The following is a 22364-nucleotide window of genomic DNA, read 5'->3' on the forward strand; positions in this document are numbered from 1 at the left end:
TGCACCTAACCAGCCTTTTGGATTGTGGGAGGAAATCGGAGTACCCAGAGGAAACCCATGCAGACACGAGGAGAATGTCTAAACTCCACACAGACAGTAACCCAAGCCAGGAATCAAACCTGGGTTCCTGGAACTGTGAGGCAGCAGTGCTAACCACTGTGCCTCTCCGGATTGGGGGATTTAACGATGTGATCATCAAAAGAGTCTCAGTGACTGCTGCCTCTCAGTGCCAGGGACCCGGATTCGATTCCTGGCTTGGGTCACTGTCTATGTGGAGTTTGCATGTTCTCACTGTGTCTGCATGGGTTTCCTCTGGGTGCTCCAGTTTCCTCCCACAGTCCAAAAGACATGCTGGTTAGGTGGATTGGCCCAAATAGGCACCGTAGTATGGGGACTCGGGAATTTCACAGTAACTTCATTGCAATGTTAATGTAAGCCTTACTTATGACTCTAATAAACAAAGTTTACTTTAAGCTTCTTCTCAGTTCTCCTCTGCAACCTATGCTGCGATGCTTCATCACGCACTTTCATCCTCTGGCCGTGGTCTCCTGTCCGATCTATCAGCTGACCCTCTTGGAACCTCTGTGTATTTGGGTGTGTGTATTGCTGGGATTCTCACTGCCTCAGCTCAGACCGGCGGGGGGTGGGCAGTGCACAGGATTCCATACAAGGAGAGAAGAGAAAGCTCTGAACAAATGCCCCCATCGCAAACCTGTGTCAGAGACGCATTCCTGTTTGCTAATACGATACAGCTTCTCCTTCACTTACCTGTGGTTCATAACGGATTACCAAGTCATACTCCATAGAATATGGGATGTTGTTGATCTGGAATTGCAACACACCACGTTCTGGAACCCGAGCAAATCCAGTTCCGGTCCAAGTGACAGGGTGACTTCCAGTATGCTCCCGGTTTGAAACAGTCGCTCCCTGATCGTGGGAAACAGGCAATGGTTAAAAAAAACACAAATCAAACCAAAACAGTGAGATACAACTGATCATCCAAACAAAGCACTGTTAGATTGTTATAGGAATAAAAGACATCACACAATAACTGTCTAAAAATCAAACTGCCTCCTCATATGAACACACCAATTAGGAACAGAATAGGCCATTCAGCCCCTCAGGCCTGCCCCATCATTCAATTCTAATTGTGGTCTCAATGTCCCGACTGCTCCTAAATCCTTTGACTTCCTTATTAGTCAAGAATCTATCTGCCTCAGCTTTACAAATATTCCCTGACCCTACCAAAAGAGAAAATGCAGTGTCATCTGGACTGGAAATGTTAGCTCTTTTCTCTCCCTGCAGATACTGCCAGACCTGCTGAGATTTTCCAGCATTTTCTCTTTTGGTTTCAGATTCTAGCATCCGCAGTAATTTGCTTTTTTCCCTGACCCTGCCTCTACTGCTCTCTGGGGAAGAGAGTTCCACATGTTAATAAGAGAAAACAATTCTTCACATCTCCGTTTTAAACGGGAAACTCCTTATTTTTAAACTGTGGTCCCGAGTTCCAGAATCTCAGCAACTGCTCCATCAGTCCCCTCAGGATCTTGCATGTTTCAGTCGGATCACATCTCATTCTTCTGAACTCCAAAGATTACAAGCCCAACCAGTTCAACCTTTCCTCAAAAGATAATTCTCTCATCGCAGAGGGTTTGTGGACCACAGGGAGTGTGAATATTTTCCTTGTGCTGTTTTCACCAGCCGTTGTGGGTTCTGGAAGGGCTGAAGGAACCTCACTCGGCTTGAGAGTGGGGGAGAGCCTTTGAGGATTTTGAGACACTCTTAGAGATAAATATCAATCATTTTGACACCTTCCGATGTCATTATTAGATGTTGTATTGTAACTTAGATATGTTTCTAATACAGCAATTGGTCACAGGGCTCAGTCCTACAAAGGTAAGTCAGCCAGTTGCATTGGCCACTATTGATTAATCATTCTCATAGATTGCAATACTTTTCCAAATAGAGAAAGTGACATAGTGCATTCAAAACCACAGAAAGATGTGCCGGAAACTCTTGTGTCATGTTTAGGACTGAGATGTAGATGCCTAATGATCTTTAGTTTGAAAAACAAAAATAACTCTGCTGTTGAACAAAATAAATCTAACTGCCTGTTTGATTCCATTGATTGACAGGCACTCTGCTTTCAAATGGAAATGAAACTATTTTCAGCTTAGTAAGAAGGTCATCTGGCATTTTAGTTTCAAAGGACTGCATTGTTGACATTTGCCAGGATTTGTTTTGATAGTTGGAGCTATGATGAATGCTTGGCTGAGGTTCAAAAGGTCCAGAACCACTTAGCAGGGGCTGTGTTCACATTTTGATTGACAGTTTTAAGAGTCTATTAAATGATTATTTGCATTTGATGTTCCATAGAATCCCTATAATCCCAGAAGGAGGCCATTCAGCCTATCGAGTCTGCACCAACTCTCCAAAAGACCATCTTACTTAAGCACCCCCCGCCCCCACTGACCTTGCCCTGTAACACCAAACATTTACCATGGCTAATCCACCTAACCTACACATCTCTAGACTGTGGGAGGAAACCGGAGCACCTGAAGGAAATGCACGCAATGCCGGGAGAATGTACAAATTCCACAGACAGTACCCAAGGCTGGGTCCCTGGTACAGTGAGGCAACAGTGCTAAACACTGTGCCACCGTGCATGTTGAAAATAGGTGTTTGCTTTCACAATAGGTTGAAGTGTAAGAGGATTAATATTTTTTGAATGGGTTGAATGGAGAAAAGTTTTTTCAGTAACAAATATCCTTCAGTGTTTTGGCTCCATTAAATTGTTCAAAGTTTATTTTTTAATATCCATTTCAAAGATGCTGGGTGAGTGATTATGCAGGATTCATGAAGGGCAAGGAGAGGGAATGGGAGGCATGAGACAACATGGAGGGGTATGGGGTGGCAAGGGTGATTTGAGGAGATAGGGATGAGAGTATGAATGGACATGGGGGAATTGAGGGGCCAACGGGTTGGGTGGGGGTGAGGAGGATGAGAGTTAGTGGACACAGAAATTAGTTTGTAGACCAAAGCCAATGTTCCAATGAACTAAGGAAGGTCTTCTAACTCGCCCACCTCAGCACCCTCAGTGCTCGGATTCTGCCTCAAAATTCAGAAAACCCAAACCTCATACCCATCTGTCCACAAAACAGAAATATGGCTCAGGTTTCTGAACTCTGAAAAAGCTTAGTGGCATTTCTCAAGCCCAGAGCAAAACCTCAGCAGCACCTCCCTCTTTATCACAGTGCTGCCCCATCTCTCTCACCCTCTCATTTCCACTCCTTCCCATTTCCTTTCCTTCCACCCACCCCTCCTTAATGCATTTAAATGGTGAAAGTTCAGTAGATTTAGGCAGTTTTGGGGTATTTAACTCACTGAGTGATATCACTGAGCAAAGTAAACAGTCACAATGATTAGCCCAGAAGTCAGTCATGAAACAGAACGCTGAAATTGACGTATTGTTAGTTTGAAAATGAGCGTCACTGGTTCCAGCCTGTGGATTTGGATTCTGATTGCAATCTCCCAACAAAGAGTGAAGTAATCCTTTCAGAGAGAGCTGGGATCAAACACACCCTGTGTCTGCATCAGGAGATTAGAGAGCCCGAGGTACAAAGAGATGACAATAAATACATGGTCACTCCACATTATCTCTTTGTGCTTGGAATTCACTGTATTCACCATCCTTTGTTTTTACACAGGATGTGGGCATCACTGGCTGGCCAGCATTTATTACCCATTCCTAACTGCCCTTGAACCAAGTGTTTCACACGGACATTTCAGAGGGTAGTAAAAAGCTCCCCATTGCTGTCGGTCTAGAGCCACATGTCGGCCAGACCAGATAAGGATGGCAGATTTCCTTCCCTAAAGGGGCACTGATTGTTGTAAAAACCCAGCTGGTTCACCAATGATATTAGTTTACTATTCCAGTTCACATGGTTTCTCAGCCTGCGAAACACAGAGGGACGGTGCTGTGGAACGTGTGAGGGAAACTGCACCTGTTCTGTGGACAGCAGGTCAATTCCATTCCAGAGCCTGCAATCCGCACACCCCCATGTATAAATGGTACACCCTGCGCACACTCCACTGTATAAATGGTACACCCTGCGCACACTCCACTGTATAAATGGTACACCCTGCGCACACTCCACTGTATAAATGGTACACCCTGCGCACACCCCACTGTATAAATGGTACACAACCCGCACACTCCACTGTATAAATGGTACACCCTGCGCACACTCCACTGTATAAATGGTACACCACGCGCACACTCCACTGTATAAATGGTACACCACGCGCACACTCCACTGTATAAATGGTACACCCTGTGCACACTCCACTGTATAAATGGTACACCCTGTGCACACTCCACTGTATAAATGGTACACTCTGCACGCTCCATTCTATGCAGCCATACTCACCATGCTGAGCTGAGCCAACTCTGCCTCATACTTGTAGTGATCAAGAGCCATGAAGAAATAGCCAGAATCCACCTGGGTACACTGTCTGCCAATCATGTGATTCCGACAGCGACACTGTCCAGTTTCCATTGAGCACCTACATGTGAGCAGAGGAAGCAAGTCTCTTAAACAAAAATCAATGTCATTACAGAAGAAGCACAGAGATTAGTGCACCAATAGTTAATGTTCACAACTGCTCAGATAAGTCTTTATACGGGGCATCAGACTGGCCATCCCTGACCTGGAGCAGGACAGAGCGGGTGGTGGGGCGGGGGAGGAGGGTGAGTGGAAAGAATTAGATCTGTGAGTTAGTGTGTGGCTGTGTAGAGGAAGAAAATACAGGCACAGAATGAAAACTAAAAATGCAACAAGTTCTTGTTATCAACATTAACAATGGACTAGGGAAAACGCTGGACCCCACAATGAACTGGAACCCAGCCTAAGACTGTATCTAACCCCATGCTGTATCTGTCCTGGGAGTGTTTGATGGGGGGACAGAGTAGAGGGAGCTTTATTCTGTATCTAACCCCATGCTGTACCTGTCCTGGGAGTGTTTGATGGGGGGACAGAGTAGAGGGAGCTTTATTCTGTATCTAACCCTGTGCTGTACCTGTCCTGGGAGTGTTTGATGGGGGACAGTGTAGAGGGAGCTTTACTCTGTATCTAACCCCATGCTGTACCTGTCTGAGGTGGAGAGGTTCTTCCCGCTCAGAAAGGACAGCAGGACTAGAGGGCACAGCCTCAAGATAAGGGGGGGGTGCAGTTTAGAACAGAGTTGAGGAGGAACTTCTTCACTCAAAGGGTGATGAATCTCTGGAATTCTCTGCCCGTTGAAGTGGTGGAGGCTACCTCGTTAAATATATTTAAGACGCAGGTAGATAGGTTTTTGGTAGGCAAGGGAATTAGGGGTTATGGGGAGAAAGCGGGAAAGTGGAACTGAGCCACTTCAGATCAACCATGATCTTATTGAATGGGCGGGCAGGCTCGAAGGGCTAGATGGCCTACTCCTGATCCTATTTCTTATGTGCTTATGTTTATTGGGGGGACAGAGTAGAGGGAGCTTTACTCTGTATCTAACCCCGTGCTGTACCTGTCCTGGGAGTGTTTGATGGGGACAGTGTAGAGGGAGCTTTACTCTGTATCTAACCCCGTGCTGTACCTGTCCTGGGAGTGTTTGATGGGGACAGAGTAGAGGGAGCTTTACTCTGTATCTAACCCTGTGCTGTACCTGTCCTGGGAGTGTTTGATGGGGGGACAGTGTAGAGGGAGCTTTACTCTGTATCTAACCCTGTGCTGTACCTGTCCTGGGAGTGTTTGATGGGGGACAGTGTAGAGGGAGCTTTACTCTGTATCTAACCCCATGCTGTCCCTGTCCTGGGAGTGTTTGATGGGGACAGTTTGACGGGATTTGTTCTTATTCGCAGCACCATAATCATGCAGAAGTTTTAGCAAAGAGAGGAATCACTAAACCTTCTCGTGCAATTGACCAGAAAACAGAACTGGAATGTTCCAGAAACAATTTCTGACGATTCAGATTCCTCCCCACGCTGCTTTGTGGTGGAATTCCTTTCCTGACTCCCAGTCACTCCCTCAGCCTGTAGAATACTTCATTGAGGAATGTGAAATCAGAATGGATTTTCTACTCACTGGTTGTCATACGCTCCTCCCACATCACAGTCACAGGCCCGGCAGCCGTTGAGGTCATTACTCAGTGCCCAATGCTCAGCCTGCACAAGACCAGATCATTAGGGTCATCATCCAACTGATACAGCTGCCAGAGTCTATTGCACACACACTGATAGACACACACGACACACACACAGATAGATGCACCACACAATCACTGCAGAGCTTAATGCAGGTGATGGATGTGGGTCCCACTCTCCAGCCAACAGGACCTGCCCCTTTGGAGGGGTGATGTGTCTGCCCAGCATGGCGCCATCCCCATGAGGGACCCTGCGGGCAGAAACCCCACCACACCATCTGGCCATTCAGAGGCCGGTAGCTCATCATTACCGTAAGTAGCACTGGGACAGCTGGTGGCAGCGCACATTCCTGAAATTCCAGCATCAGGGAGGGTCTCAGGCCACAGGTAAATGAGGGCAGGGTGGGGATTTGGGAGAGAGGGGTCACTGGCTAAGGGGAGGCAGGAGAGTTGGAGAAATCACAGCAGACAGTTGCTCAACTCCTTTCCAATGCCAGGTGCCTCAATCGGGTATGTCTGTGTTCTCACACGTGGACACCCACGCTCACACGCAGACACAGATAGTTACATTCGCCCACTTTCCCTCACATATGTAGATATTAAGAAAGAGGATGTGTTGGAGCTTTTGAAAAGTATCAAGTTAGATAAGTCACTGGGACTACTGTGGGAGGCGAGGGAAGAGATTGCTGAGCCTCTGGCAATGACCTTTGCATCATCAATGAAGACTGGAGAGGTTCCGGAGGATTGTGGATGTTGTTCCTTTGTTCAAGAAAGGGAGTAGAGATAGCCCTGGTAATTAGAGACCAGTGAGTCTAACCTCAGTGGTTGGTATGTTGATGGAGAAGATCCTGAGAGGCAGAATTTATGAACATTTGGAGAGGTATAATATGATTAAGAATAGTCAGCACGGCTTTGTCAAAGGCAGATCATGCCTTACGAGCCTGACTGAATTTTTTGAAGATGTGACTGAATACATTGATGAAGGAAGAGCAGTAAATGTAGTACATATGGACTTCAGCAAGGCATTTGATAAGGTCCCCCATGCAAAACTTATTGAGAAAGTGAGGTGGCATGGGATCCAAGGGGACATTGCTTTGTGGATCCAGAACTGGCTTGTCCACGGAAGGCAGAGATTGGTTATAGATGGGTCATATTCTGCATGGAGGTCGGTCACCAGTGGAGTGCCCCAGGAATCTGTTCTGGGACCCTTACTCTTTGTGATTTTTATAAATGACCTGGATGAGGAAGTGGAGGGATGGGTTGGTAAGTTTGCTGATGACACAAAGGTCGGAGGTGTTGTGGATAGTGTGGAGGGATGTCAGAAGTTACAGCGACACATAGACTGATTGATTGGGTAACAAATTGTCCCTATATTGGACCTCCCTGATCCTCGCACATTAGGCGTAGACTAAAATCATGAATAGGTCACTGAGACAATGGGACGGCGGCGTGGGCTCGTTGGGCCGAAGGGCCTGTTTCCCGTGCTGTGTTGTTCTTTGTTCTTTGTTCTATAGATAGGATGCAAGACTGGGCAGAGAAGTGGCAGATGGACTTCAACCCAGATAAGTGTGAAGTGGTTCATTTTGGCAGGTCAAATAGGGCGGCAGAATATAATATTACTGGTAGGACTCTTGGCAGTGTGGAAGATCAGAAGGATCTTGGGGTCTAAGTTCATAGGACGCTCAGAGTAGCTGCACAGGTTGAAGCTGTAGTTCAGGAGGCGTATGGTGTACTAGCCTTCATTAATCGAGGAATTGAGTTTAGGAGTCGAGAGATAATGTTGCAGCTGTATAAGACCCTGGTCAGACCCCATTTGGAGTACTGTGCTCAGTTCTGGTCGCCTCATTACAGGAAGGATGTGGAAGCCGTAGAAAGGGTGCAGAGGAGATTTACAAGGATGTTACCTGGATTGGGGATCATGCCTTATGAGGATAGGTTGAGGGAGCTCGGTCTTTTCTCCTTGGAGAGATGAAGGATGAGGGGTGGCCTGATAGAGGTGTATAAGATGTTGAGAGGTATAGATTGAGTGGGTAGTCAGAGGCTTTCTCCTAGGGCTGAAATGGTCGCCACAAGAGGACACAGGTTTAAGGTGCTGGGGAGTAGGTACAGAGGAGATATCAGGGGTAAGTTTTTCACTCAGAGAGCGGTTGGTGCATGGAATGGGCTGCTGGCAACAGTGGTGGAGGCGGATTCGATAGGGTCTTTTAAGAGACTTTTAGATAAGTACGTGGAATTTAGTAAGATAGAGGTTATAGGTAAGCCTAGTAATCTCTAAGGTAGGGACATGTTCAGCACAACTTTGTGGGCCGAAGGGCCCGTATTGTACAGTAGTTTTTCTATGTTTCTATATCAGCAAATACACAGACATTGACAGATATAGGCAAACACACACTAACACTGGATTCCTGCCCCGTATGCCACAAGTTTTTATTCTTTTCTGTTGGTTCATGATTTTCCGTAAGATCTGGAGCCAGCTCCTAAATTCCTCAGCAACTGCCAAGTACCCAATCATTGGGGATGGCACAGATCCAAATACAAATTACCAGCAGTGAGTAGAATGGACTAAGAAATGGTGAACTGTCCCAATGTGCGCTGCCCACCAAACTGACCACCCTGTAAGTGAGCACACAAAGCAGGCGTTACCCATGGGCTGTGCTGAGTGAAAGGAGGTGTGGGGGATTCTGTAATTAACCTCAGCGTCTGACTGAGTCATGGCCAAAATCTCCAGCAAGGTTGCTGGGCCTGATCTTCAAGTTTGGAAGGAGTGGGGAAGAATATATAATGTAAATCAAGAAATAACAGCTGGCCAATGTCAACTTTGAGTTTTATCAACAATCATTTTTACTCCTTCTGAATCTCAAAGGGTTCTGATTCCCACTTGGAGAAAGGTTTGTCAAGCACCACCCACTCCCCCATCACTTTGCTGCACAACCTGCCATCTTTACTGTGATGCTTGGCTATTTGACTTTGTCACCTTCACAGTTTAATCTTGAGTCAGACCTGTCAATCAGAACCAGGAATTCTGGTTTATCTTTTTCTCATCTTGATCCTGCGGGGGCACTGAGGCCAATTGTAACATGTCAGTTAACTTGGGCAGCCCAGATCAACTCAGGGCCTTCTTGTCTGTGCAACAGAGTTCAGGGATGCTTGGCTTGACATGGCACTGCCCTCTGGAGAAGCTTGCGCCTTCTCCTGTGAAGGTACTTGCTGGGATTATCTCCCAGATCCTGAGGGACGTGCAGGCAGAGGGCTGAATACACAAGTGGACTCACCAGACACTGGTTACAGCTGCGGCCAGTCACAAGCCTCTTACAGAAGCAGTCTCCACTGACAGGGTCACAGGGCAAACCTTCTGCCACCGTTCCAAAGGGATCACACCAGCATGCTGCGGGAGACACAGAGTACAACATCATTAGCTGTCAGCTCATCACTTCATATCTCCGCGATGTTTGCTGTGAGTTGGAGCTGATTGAGAATCTGAGAAGCTACAAAATAAACACCATCTTTAATCCAGGCTTGGGGGGGAGGGGGTTGGCGAGAGAGCAGGGGAAGGTGGAGGGAAGGATTCAGTGGGCTCCGAAAGCGGTGGTGGAAGCATCCTTATCCATCATACAGGTATCTCCTGTTCCAATTGCACCGTTTTATTTTAGTGCATTTACTGCACATGCTGAGTCTTTCTTAAAACAAACCTCTGCTTCACTTACCCCCTCCATTGACCTTCTCACTCACCACTTCCCAAACCTGACACCTTCGCTCCCCCCGCTTCCCTCTCCTGATCCCTTTGCTCCCTCCTGCTTCCCTCTCCGACCCCCTCGCTCCTTTCTGCTTCCCTCTCTGACCCCCTTGTTCCCTCCCACTTCCCTCTCCCAATCCCATCACTCCCTCCCACTTCCCTCTTCCAACCCCTGTAGTAAAAGATCTGGCACATAAAGGGTTAATGTGAAACTGAGTACAGTAGAACACGTGACCCACACCTAGGGGTCAGTGTCATGTTAGATAAGCATGACAGCTCCTCGATTTCACCTTTACTGTACCAAGCATATCTATGGTAAATAAATACTTACTGTTGCACTAGCTAAGACTACCAATACCTTAATAAGACTTACCCAGCTATCCCAACACCTTACAACAAACCCCTTGTTCCTTCTCGCTCACTGCTTCCATCCCGAGTTTTCCACTCTCCTCTCCCAAGCCCTTGCTGCTTCCCACTCACACTGAGTGCTCAGGAGAGGGGCAGCAAGCAAGTGACCAGTAGGAAAGAGTTCAATGTTCAAAGTAGATACTAAGGATGGGATTTTCCTGCCTCATTCGCCCCGAAACTGGAAAATCCTGCCTGGGGTCAACAGACCTTACTGTGGTCTGCCCCTCACTGTTCCGATTCCCGTGGCAAGCAGGATGGTAAAATTCACCTCTGGGTTTTCAATGTAAACTTTAACAGATCCGGAACATAATCCATCTTTGTTACATTGTTTTTAATGAAGAAGTGATTTTCACTGAACACATTGCAGTGCTAAACTAGCTGTAGCTGGAAACTCAGAATTCAGATCCCTCAGCTAACACTATCATAGATATAGATCATCTGGCCATTTATCCCATTGCTATGTACAAATTTGCTGCCTAATTCCCTATGTTACACCAATGATTATGCTTCAACAAGTATTTAATTGGCTATAAAGTGCCTTGTGATGTACTGAGAACGTGAAAGGCACTATAGAAATTCAAGCTTTCTGTTTACAACTCTACATTGGCATCAGAGTCAATGATGATTGAACAGATTTGAACTGTTTCGCCCTGGAAAGGGTAACGTTTGTTGACGGGACTCACGTTGACAGCCCTGTAGATTTTCAGCACTGAGCCCAAAGTAGCCAGCTTTGCATTTGTCACACCGAGGACCCTCCACATGGTCCTTGCAACGGCACTGCCCAGCGATCATTCCCAGGTTTGGATCATCCCGACTGTCACAGATCCCACCGTTCAGAGAGCCATCAGGATCACAGTCACATGCTGCAGGACAAAGACATCATGAACATTTTTCCCTTCAGTTCAAACCAGAACTTCAGTAAGCTTTGATATACACTGGCAAAAGCCAAATCCCTGTTGCCCATTCCCCCAAGAAAATCCACATTTGTGAGGAAAGAGGCAGGTCATCATTCTGGGTGAAATGGTTGTACCCCCATCTTGGGCCCAACACGGATGCCAGATCCCACCCGAAAGGCTAAACGCACTTCCTCTTACAGAGGCTGATCACAAAGTTGTGTATTTTCGATTTATTCTTGTCCAACCTTTAGTTGCCCTGAACAGGTTGTAAGTCTTATTCTTGAGCCACCAAAAGTGGTCTTGAAACAAATGGGTTATTTTTGAGGGTTAAAAGCGAACCACATTGTGTGAAACTGGAATTATATACAGATTCAGACAAGGCAGGGAATCAGAGCTTCAGGTGAACCAATTGAGTATCCACCCTATCTATTTCTCTCAACATTTTATAAACTTCTATCAGGTCGCCTCTCAACCTTCGTCTCTCCAGGGAGAAGAGTCCCAGCTCCCTCAACCTAACTTCATAAGGCATGCCTCCCAGTCCAGGCAACATCCTTGTAAATCTCCTCTGTACCCTTTCAATAGCTTCTACGTCTTTCCTATAGTGAGGCGACCAGAACTGCGCACAGTACTCCAAATGAGGCCTGACAAGGGTCTTATAAAGTTGCAGCATTACCTCCCGATTCCTAAACTCAATCCCTCGATTAATGAAGGCCAGTACACCATAAGCCTTCTTGACCACATCCTCCACCTGCGAGGCCGATTTAAGAGTCCTGTGGACCCGGACCCCAAGATCCTTCTGCTCTTCAACACTACTAAGACTCCTGCCCTTGATAGTGTACTCGTTCCTCCCGCTGGTTCTGCCAAAATGGACGACTACACATTTATCCGCGTTGAAGTCCATCTGCCATTTCTCCGCCCAGTCCTGCATCCTATTTATGTCCTGCTGCAACTTTTGACATCCTTCCAGACCATCCACAACACCACCGACCTTTGTGTCATCAGCGAACTTACTTACCCATCCCTCCACTTCCTCATCTAGGTCATTTATGAAAATGACAAACAGCAAGGGTCCTAGAACAGATCCCTGGGGCACTCCAATGGTGACCGACCTCCATGCCGAAAAAGACCCATCCACAACCACTCTCTGCCTTCTGCAGGCAAGCCAGTTCTGGATCCACAAGGCCAAAGGCCCTTGGATCCCATGCCCTCTCACCTTCTCATGAATGGTATGCTTTGTCTGTATCACACACAAGAAACAATACTTTTCACAGTATGTTAATGCATGTAACAATAATAAATCAAATCTAATCAAAAATCAAAGAATGCAATTAGCGCTTCCCTTTAATATACTTATAGAAGCTTTTGCTAACTTTTCAATATTTTGTGCTTGTTTTCTTTCATAATTTACCTTTGCTCTTTTACTTCCTTTTTAGCAACCTTTTGTTGATCCTTAAAAGTTTCCCAATCTTCCAGCCTGCCACTGGCCTTTGCAATATGGTATGCCTGAGTGTTTGTCTTATGTTCTCTTTAACTTCCTTGCTTAGCCATGTATGTTTCTTCCTCCTCTTACAAATCTTTCTTCCTCTTTGGGATATATTTTAATTGGGAGGAACTGACTTAAACATCTGCCACTAATCATCAACTGGCCTATCTTTTAGTCTTCCTGCCCACTGGGGCCAAATCTGTCCTTATGCCTGCGTAATTTCCTTTGTTTAACTCCAGAATGCTAGTATGGGATTTTAATTTCTCACCCTCAAACTGAAGATGAAAGTCTAGCACGTTATCATCACTCCTACCTAGAGGATCTGTAACTGTGAGACCACGAATTGATCCCTCCTCATTACACAATACCAAGTCCAGAATAGCCTGCTCCCTGGTTGGTTCCACACATATTGCTTCAAGAAACACTCTCTTTAATACATTCAATGAACTCTCCCTTGAGGCTACCCTTACCAATTTGATTAAGAACATAAGAACATAAGAAATAGGAGCAGGAGTAGGCCATCTAGCCCTTCGAGCCTGCCCCGCCATTCAATAAGATCATGGCTGATCTGTTGTGGCTCAGTTCCACTTTCCCGCCCTCTCCCCATAACCCTTAATCCCCTCTCTTATCAAGAACCCATCAACCCGCTTCTTAAAAATATTTAGCGAGGCAGCCTCCACCACTTCAACGGGCAGAGAATTCCAGAGATTCACCACCCTTTGAGTGAAGAAGTTCCTCCTCAACTCCGTTCTAAACCGCCTCCCCTTTATCTTGAGGCTGTGCCCCCTAGTCCTACTGTCTTTTTTGAGCGGGAAGAGTCTCTCCACCTCTATCCTATCCATCCCATTCATCATCTTATACGTCTCAATGAGATCTCCCCTCATTCTTCTAAACTCTAACGAGTACAAGCCTAGTTTATTCAGCCTCTCCTCATAGCTCAATTCCCTCAACTCCGGTATCAGCCTAGTAAACCTCCTCTGCACTCCCTCCAGGGCCAAAATATCCTTGCGCAGGTGCGGCGCCCAAAACTGCACACAGTACTCCAGCTGCGGCCTCACCAATGCCCTATACAGCTGCAGCAAGACCTCCCTACTTTTATATTCAATCCCCCTCGCTATGAAGGCCAGCATCCCATTTGCCTTCCTGACCACCTGCTGCACCTGCAAGCTGGGTTTTTGCGACTCATGCACAAGGACCCCGAGGTCCCTCTGCACCGTCGCCTGCTGCAGTTTTTCGCCTCGTAAGTAATAGTCCTTCCTACCATTCTTCCTACCAAAGTGGACCACCTCACACTTGCCAACATTAAATTCCATTTGCCATTTCCTGGCCCATTCGCCCAGCCTATCTAGATCCTTCTGCAGACTCTCCACACCCTCCGCACAATTTGCCTTTCCCCCAATCTTGGTGTCATCAGCAAATTTCGACACCCTGCACTCGGTTCCCTCCTCCAGATCATCTATATAAATGGTAAATTTAGTTTACATGCATATTAAAATCACCCAAGATTACATTTTTGACAAATCCCCAGTATTTCCTCAATTATACTATGCCCCATTGCAGAACTATATTTTGGGGACCTATAGATCACTCCCACCAGGGACTTTTTTCCTTTGCTATTTCTCATTTCTATCCAAACTGATTCCACATCTTGATCTCCAGTGCTTAAATCATTTCTCGCTACAGCACAGGTCCCTTCCTTCACTAGCAGAGTTAAACCACCCCCTTTTCCTCTCTGTCTATCCTTCCGAAATACTGAGTTCCCTTTGATGTTCAACTCCCAAACCTGGTTTCCCGCAACCACATCTCGGTAATCGCCACAAAACCATATCCACTTGTCTCAATTTGTGTTGTTAACTCATTCATTTTATTCCAAATGCTTCATGCGTACAGATACAAAGCCTTTAAGTATGTTCCATTATCAAATTTCTCTACTTTTGCATGATTCATTGGTGTAATATGATTTTCACACTTTCTATCCCTTCCTTTTATTACAGTCATAGAGGTTTTCAGCATGGAAACAGGCCCCTCGGCCCAACTTGTCCATGCTGCCCTTTTTTTTTTAAAACCCCAAAGCGAGTCCCAATTGCTTGCAATTTGGCCCATATCCCTCTAAACCCATCTCACTCATGTAATTGTCTAATGCTTTTTAAAAAACAAAATTGTACCCACATCTACTAGTACTTCTGGCAGCTTGTTCCAGACACTCACCACCCTGCGTGTGAAAAAATTGCCCCTCTGGACACTTTTGTATCTCTCCCCTCTCATCTTAAACCCATGCCCTCTAGTTTTAGACTCCCCTACCTTTGGTAAGAGATACTGAGTATTTAGTTGATCCATGCCCTTCATTATTTTATAGACTTCTATAAGATCACTCATCAGCCTTCCATGCTCCAGAGAAAAGAGTCCCAATCTATCCAGCCTCTTCTTATAACATAAAAACATAAGAATATAAGAAATAGGAGCAGGAGTAGGCCATCTAGCCCTTCGAGCCTGCCTCGCCATCCAACAAGATCATGGCTGATCTGAAGTGGATCAGTTCCACTTTCCTGCTTTCTCCCCAACTCAAATCATGAAGTCCCAGTAGCATCCTGGTAAATCTTTTCTGCACTCTTTCTAGTTTAATAATATCCTGTCTATAATAGGGTGACCAGAACTGTACACAGTATTCCAAGTGTGGCTTTACCAATGTCTTGTACAACTTCAACAAGATGTCCCAACTCCTGTATTCAGTATTCTGACCAATGAAACCAAGCATGCTGAATGCCTTTTTCACCACTCTGTCCACCTGTGACTCTACTTTCAAGGAGCTATGAACATGTACCGCTAGATCTCTTTGTTTTTGACTCTCTCCAACGCCCTACCATTAACCGAGTAAGTCCTGCCCTGGTTCAGTCTACCAAAATGCATTACCTCACATTTATCTAAATTGAACTCCATCTACCATTCATCAGCCCACTGGCCCAATTGATCAAGATCCCATTGCAATCCAAGATAACCTTCTTCACTGTCCACCATGCAACCAACCCTGGTGTCATCTGCAAACTTACAAACCATGCCTCCTATATTCTCATCCAAATCATTAATATAAATGACAAATAACAGTGGACCCAGCACTGATACCTGAGGCACATCACTGGAGACAGGCCTCCAGTTTGAAAAACAACCCTCTACAACCACCCTCTGGCTTCTGTCATCAAGCCAATTTTGTATCCATTTAGATAACTCACCTTGGATCCCATGAGATTTAATCTTATGTGATAACCTACCATGTGGAACCTTGTCAAAGGCCTTGCTAATGTCCATGTAGACAACATCAACTGCACCACCCTCATCTACCTTCTTGGTATGGAGTGCCCCAGGGGTCGGTGCTGGGGCCTCAGCTTTTTACCATTTATATAGATGATCTGGAGGAGGGAACCGAGTGTAGGGTGTCGAAATTTGCTGATGACACCAAGATAGGGGGAACGGCAAATTGTGCGGAGGGTGTGGAGAGTCTGCAGAAGGATCTAGATAGGCTGGGCGAATGGGCCAGGAAATGGCAAATGGAATTTACTGTTGGCAAGTGTGAGGTGGTCCACTTTGGTAGGAATAATGGTAGGAAGGACTATTACTTACGGGGCGAAAAACTGCAGCAGGCGACGGTGCAGAGGGACCTCGGGGTCCTTGTGCATGAGTCGCAAAAACCCAGCTTGCAGGTGCAGCAGGTGGTCAGGAAGGCGAATGGGATGCTGGCCTTCATAGCGAGGGGGATTGAATATAAAAGTAGGGAGGTCTTGCTGCAGCTGTATAGGGCATTGGTGAGGCCGCAGCTGGAGTATTGTGTGCAGTTTTGGGCACCGCACCTGCGCAAAGATATTTTGGCCTTGGAGGGAGTGCAGAGGAGGTTTACTAGGCTGATACCGGAGTTGAGGGGGTTGAGCTATGAGGAGAGGCTGAATAAACTGGGCTTGTACTCGTTAGAGTTTAGAAGAATGAGGGGAGATCTCATTGAGACTTATAAGATGATGAATGGGATGGATAGGATAGAGGTGGAGAGACTCTTCCCGCTCAAAAAAGACAGTAGGACTAGGGGGCACAGCCTCAAGATAAAAGGGGAGCGGTTTAGAACGGAGTTGAGGAGGAACTTCCTCACTCAAAGGGTGGTGAATCTCTGGAATTCTCTGCCCGTTGAAGTGGTGGAGGCTGCCTCGCTAAATATTTTTAAGACGCGGGTTGATGGGTTTTTGATAGGAGAGGGGATTAAGGGTTATGGGGAGAGGGCGGGAAAGTGGAACTGAGCAGCGACAGATCAGCCATGATCTTATTGAATGGCGGGGCAGGCTCGAAGGGCTGGATGGCCTACTCCTGCTCCTATTTCTTATGTTCTTATTTCTTATGTTCTTAACCTTTCAAAAACTCAATCAAATTTATGAGACATGATTTTCCACTCACAAAGCCATACTGACTATCCCTAATCCTTGATCTCTAAATGCCTGTAGATCCTGTCTTTCAAAATACCTCCCAACAATGTACCCACTACAGATGTGAGGCTCACTGGCCTGTAGTTCCCAGGCTTTTCCCCGTAGCCCTTTTTAAACAAAGGCACAACATTTGCCATTCTCCAGTCTCCAGGCACCTCACCCGTGACTATTGATGATTCAAATATCTCTGCTAGAGGATCCACAATTTCCTCCCTAGCCTCCCAGAATGTCCTGGGATACACTTCATCAGGTCCAGGGGATTTTCTAAAGGACACACTTTAAGACTTCCAGCACCTCTTTCTCTATAATATGTACACTCCTCAAGACATCACTATTTATTTCCAAGATCCCTAATATCCATGCTTTTTTCAACAGTAAATACTGATAAGAAATATTCATTTAGGATCTCACCCATCTCTTGTGGATCCACACATAGATGACCTTGTTGATCCTTAAGAGGTCCTACTCTCTCCCTTGTTACTCTTTTGCCCTTTATGTATTTGTAGAAGCTCTTTGGATTCTCCTTTGTCATACCTGCCAAAACAATCTTGTGTCTCCTTTTTGCCCTCCTGATTTCTCTTTTAACTCTACACCTACACTCCCTATACTCTTCAAGGGATTCACTTGATCCCAATTGCCTATGCATGTCATGTGCCACCTTCTTCTTCTTGACCAGGGCTTCAATATCCTGAGCCATCCAGGGTTCCCTCTGCCAGCTTTGCCAACTCTAAGAGGAATGTGCTTATCCTGAACCCTGGTCAACACACTTTTGGAAGCCTCCCACTTACCAGACGTCCCTTTGCTTTTTTTCTAGAAACAGTCAGTCTCATCACCAGCCTGCACTCCTACCTTCTCCTTCAACTTTGATTTTCTAATCTCCCACGTGACTGAGCCCTCCCTTCCAGTGTTTATTTTAAAGCCTTTCCCACAGCCTTAATTATGTGATTTGCCAGGATTCTGGTCCCAGCATGATTCAGATGTAACCCCTCCCAATGAAACAGCTCCCTCCTTCCCCAGTACTGGTGTTCATATCCCATGACACAGCCAAGTAGGCCACGTTTCATTGGCCCCGATAGGAGGGATTCCTCTGCGTCATTAGACAATTTATTTGCCTTTGTGGCAACCTGTTGACCAATCAGCAAAACAGAAGCAATGAGAGTTTCAGTCTAGGGGCCAAACACAATGATGCTGCCCTTTAACTGGAGTCTCTTTATTGCTCACTCTTTCTGCAAGAAGGAGTACTCACATCATGGTCCCTAGCAGAATTTGCCCTGTGAATTCTTCTGCAATGCTAAACATAACTTTTAAGAAGTGAGCTGTAATAGTCTGGAAAGCACTGGTGATGGAAGCAGATTTAATGGTAATTTTCAAAAGGAAATTGGTTAAATTGAAAGGGAGGCATTGACAGGGTTATAGAGGAGGGACAAGGGTGTGATTTTATCCTGTGCTGCTTTCTCCCATGAAATGAGTATAAAATGAGTATATTGCTAGAATTCTACCTGAGCTCAGCAATATGCTGAACACAGAAGGGATTTGGGCAAACACAAGTATAAGGAGTTGGGTCACAGATCAGCCACGATGAACTGTGTTCAGTTCTGGTCACCCTAAGGGGATTAAGGGTTATGGAGAGAGGGCAGGAATGTGGAACTGAGCCACGACAGATCAGCCATGATCTTATTGAATGGCGGGGCAGGCTCGAAGGGCTAGATGGCCTACTCCTGCTCCTATTTCTTATGTTCTTATTATAGAAAGGATATTATTAAGTTAGAGAGAGTGCAGAAAAGACTAACAAGGATGCTACCCAGACTTGATGGTTTGAGTTATAAGGAGAGGCTGGATAGACTGGGACTTTTTTCTTTGGAGCGTAGGGGTGACTGATACCATTCTATAAAGGATGATCTTATAGAGGGCTATAAAATAATGAGGGGCATAGATCAGCTAGATAGTCAATATGTTTTCCCAAAGGTAGGGGAATCTAAAACTAGAGGGCATAGGTTTAAGGTGAGAGGGGAGAGATACAAAAATGGCCAGAGGGGCAATTTTTTCACACAGAGGGTGGTGAGTGTCTGGAACAAGCTGCCAGAAGTACTAGTAGAGGCAGGTACAATTTCTTACATGAGTAAGATGGATATAGAGGGATATGGGCCAAATGCGGGCAATTGGGACTAGCTTATGGGTTTTAAAAAAAGGGCGACATGGACAAGTTGGGCCAAAGGCCTGTTTCCATGCTGTAAACCTCTATGACTATGTGACTGAATGTTGAAACAGGCTGTGTGGCTGAATGGCTTCCTCCTGTTTCAATGAAAGATGTATTTAGAGGCAAAAGCACACATGAAAGTATAAATGTTTTTATCGCCACTGTCTTCACTGAGCGCATTAGAGGGAGTTGTTCATTGGTAATCAATGTTAATGAACTTGGACCTTTCCAAGTTAATTGACCAACGTGATTTTCAAACCATTAGTCAAAGATGTATGTGAACAAAGTCCCAAAAGACAGAAGTTATTCCTAACCCACTGCTCCAGCTACTCTCCCATTCTACTCCTTCAACATTTTGCTATGTTATGACCACTGCAGCCACTTTTGGTTGGTGAAAATGGAGGGTGGCTGATTGGCCAATGATGATGAAAATAGTTTTTCTTCCTTGTTATTGGAAACTTTCACTGCAGCTGTGAGGATTGGACAGGCAGCGATGTCTTTCTCATTCACTCACACAGCTCATCATCAAGACAGCGCCAACTTCCCTTTGGAAGGGTTTCTTCCGGCCAGCTGCACTACCTGGTGTCCACTACAGGAGCCAGAAAATCCTCCTCTCTCATTCATGGACAAGATGCAATCCTCTGGTATGTTTTCTCTCGCATCTGCCCTCCTGATCACATCCTTCTGTGATTCACTGCAACAATGTTTACCCTGCCAAAGAAATATTGTCTCTGGTTTCTCCAGTTTTCCCATGCCCCACTATCAACATCCTGGGGGCTATCATTAACCAGAAACTGAATTGCACCAGCCCTATAAACACATTGGTCATAAGAGGCCAGGAATCCTGCAGCCAGTAACTCCTGTCCGGACTCCCACAGCCATCTTGTGATGGTGCCTATGGCTGCCCCTGTACATTGAAGTGGAGGGAGTGAATGTTTAAGGTGGTGGATAGGAAGCCAATCAAGCAGGGCTGTTTTGTCCTGGATGGTATTGAGCTTCTCGAGTGTTGTTGGAGCCACACACATCCAGGCAAGTGGAGAATATTCCATCACACTCCTGACTTGTGGCTTATGGATACTGGCTGCTGGGGATCAGTTAATCCCAGAATCTGACTTGCTCTTGTACCCACACTCTTTGTAGGCTGGTTCTGTTCAGTTTCTGGTCAATGGCAACCCTGGATGTTGGCAGTGGGGGATTCAGGGACAGTAATGCCATTGATCTCAGAGTGGTTAGATTCTCTCTTGTTGGAGATGGTCACTGCCTGGCACTTTATGACGTGAATATTATGTTACTTATCAGCCCAAGCCTGGATATTGTCCAGGTCTTGCTGCATTTGGACATGGACTGCTTCAGTATGAGAGAGTTTTGGGGAAATTGTTGGCGTCATTGATCAAAAATTGGGTAACTGATCATCTCGACAAATTTCAGTTAATCGGGAGAGTCAGCATGGATTCACGAAGGATAGGTCATGCCTGAAAATCCTCATAGAACTCTTTGAAGAGGTGACAAAGATAGTGGACAGAGGAATGTCGATGGATATTGTTTCTATGGACTTCCTGAAGGCTTTTGATAAAGTCCCAGTTAGTTAGCCAAGGTGGAAACCAAATGGAATTGAAGGAAGGTTGCTGACATGGAAAGGAAACTGAGAAACAGGAAGCAGGGAGCTGTAGTAATGGGTAAGTCCTCAATTTGAGAGGCTGTGACTAGTGCTGTCCCACAGGGATTTATCTTGGAGCCTCAATTATTTATAGTATTCATTAACAACTTAGATAATCGCATAAAAAGTAAAGTATCCAAATTTGCAGATGACGTATCATTGGGCAACGTTGCAGATAGTGTTGAGAACAGCATAAAACTATAATAGGATTTAGATATTTAAACAGTTACATGAACATAAGAAATAGGAGCAGGAGTAGGCCAACTAGCCCTTCGAGCCTGCCCCTCCATTCAATAAGATCATGGCTGATCTGTCGTGGTTCAGTTCCACATTCCCACCCTTTCCCCATAACCCTTAATCCCCTCTCTCATCAAAAACCCATCAACCCGCGTCTTAAAAATATTTAGCGAGGCAGCCTCCACCACTTCAACGGGCAGAGAATTCCAGAGATTCACCACCCTTTGAGTGAAGAAGTTCCTCCTCAACTCCATTCTAAACCGCCCCCCCTTTATCTTGAGGCTGTGCCCTCTAGTCCTACTGTCCTTTCTGAGTGGGAAGAGTCTCTCCACCTCTATCCTATCCATCCCATGGAACGTAGTAGTGATTGGGGAAAGTGGGGTGAAGGGTATTGACACTGTCCTTTGTCACAATGACAAAGTGCACAGAAGGGTGTGTTGTCTGCCTGGTGCTCGGGTCCGGGATGTCGCATCTGGGCTGCAGAGGAACCTGGAGTTGGAGGGTGAGAATCCGGTCGTTGTGGTACATGTGGGTGCCAACGACATAGGCAAAATGCGAACTGAGGATCTGGGGAGGGAGTATGAGAAGCTGGGAATGGTATTAAAAAGTAGAACCGACAAGGTGGTTATCTCTGGGCTACTGCCTGAACCGAGTGCAGACGGGCGTAGGGTTGATAGGATTAAGGAAGTGAATGGGTGGCTCAGGGATTGGTGTGGGAGGAATGGGTTTGAATTTATGGGGCATTGGCACCAGTATTGGGGTAGGTGGGACCTGTTCGGGCGGGATGGGGTGGGTCTGAACCGTGCTGGGACCAGAGTGCTGGCTAATAGAGTAAAAAGGACTGTAGACAGGGCTTTAAACTAATTAGAGGGGGGGAGGGTGCGAGGGTAGGTGACATTACGGGGTCTAAAGTTAAGGAGAGGGTACAGGTAAGGGTAGAGGCCGAGGATGTCCCATTAATAGAGGGAGTAGGGGGCGTGAGTATGGTTGGTGGCGTTACGGCAAATAGGGTCCAGGTGAAGGCTGGGATGAAGGCGCTTTATCTGAATGCACGAAGCATTTGGAATAAAGTGGATGAGCTGGTGGCGCAGATCGACACAAATGGATATGATCTGGTGG

General features: G+C 46.0%; 1 protein-coding gene across 2 annotated transcripts in view; it reads right to left on the reverse strand.

Moving 5' to 3' along the window:
• Positions 1-22364, reverse strand: part of lamb2 (laminin, beta 2 (laminin S)) — a 149606-nt gene that overhangs the window by 63421 nt on the left and 63821 nt on the right. For both annotated transcript variants that reach the window (XM_080218605.1, XM_080218604.1), the window contains exons 10-14: positions 10999-11178; positions 9447-9559; positions 6117-6196; positions 4431-4566; positions 769-927 (exon numbers count right to left, since the gene is read on the reverse strand). In XM_080218605.1, coding sequence (XP_080074731.1) covers positions 769-927; positions 4431-4566; positions 6117-6196; positions 9447-9559; positions 10999-11178 — 668 coding nt within the window. The remainder of the gene's footprint in view (positions 1-768; positions 928-4430; positions 4567-6116; positions 6197-9446; positions 9560-10998; positions 11179-22364) is intronic.

Source organism: Carcharhinus amblyrhynchos, chromosome 3, assembly GCF_965287045.1.
Source record: "Carcharhinus amblyrhynchos chromosome 3, sCarAmb.v2.hapA, whole genome shotgun sequence".
Taxonomy (NCBI): Eukaryota; Metazoa; Chordata; class Chondrichthyes; order Carcharhiniformes; family Carcharhinidae; genus Carcharhinus; species Carcharhinus amblyrhynchos.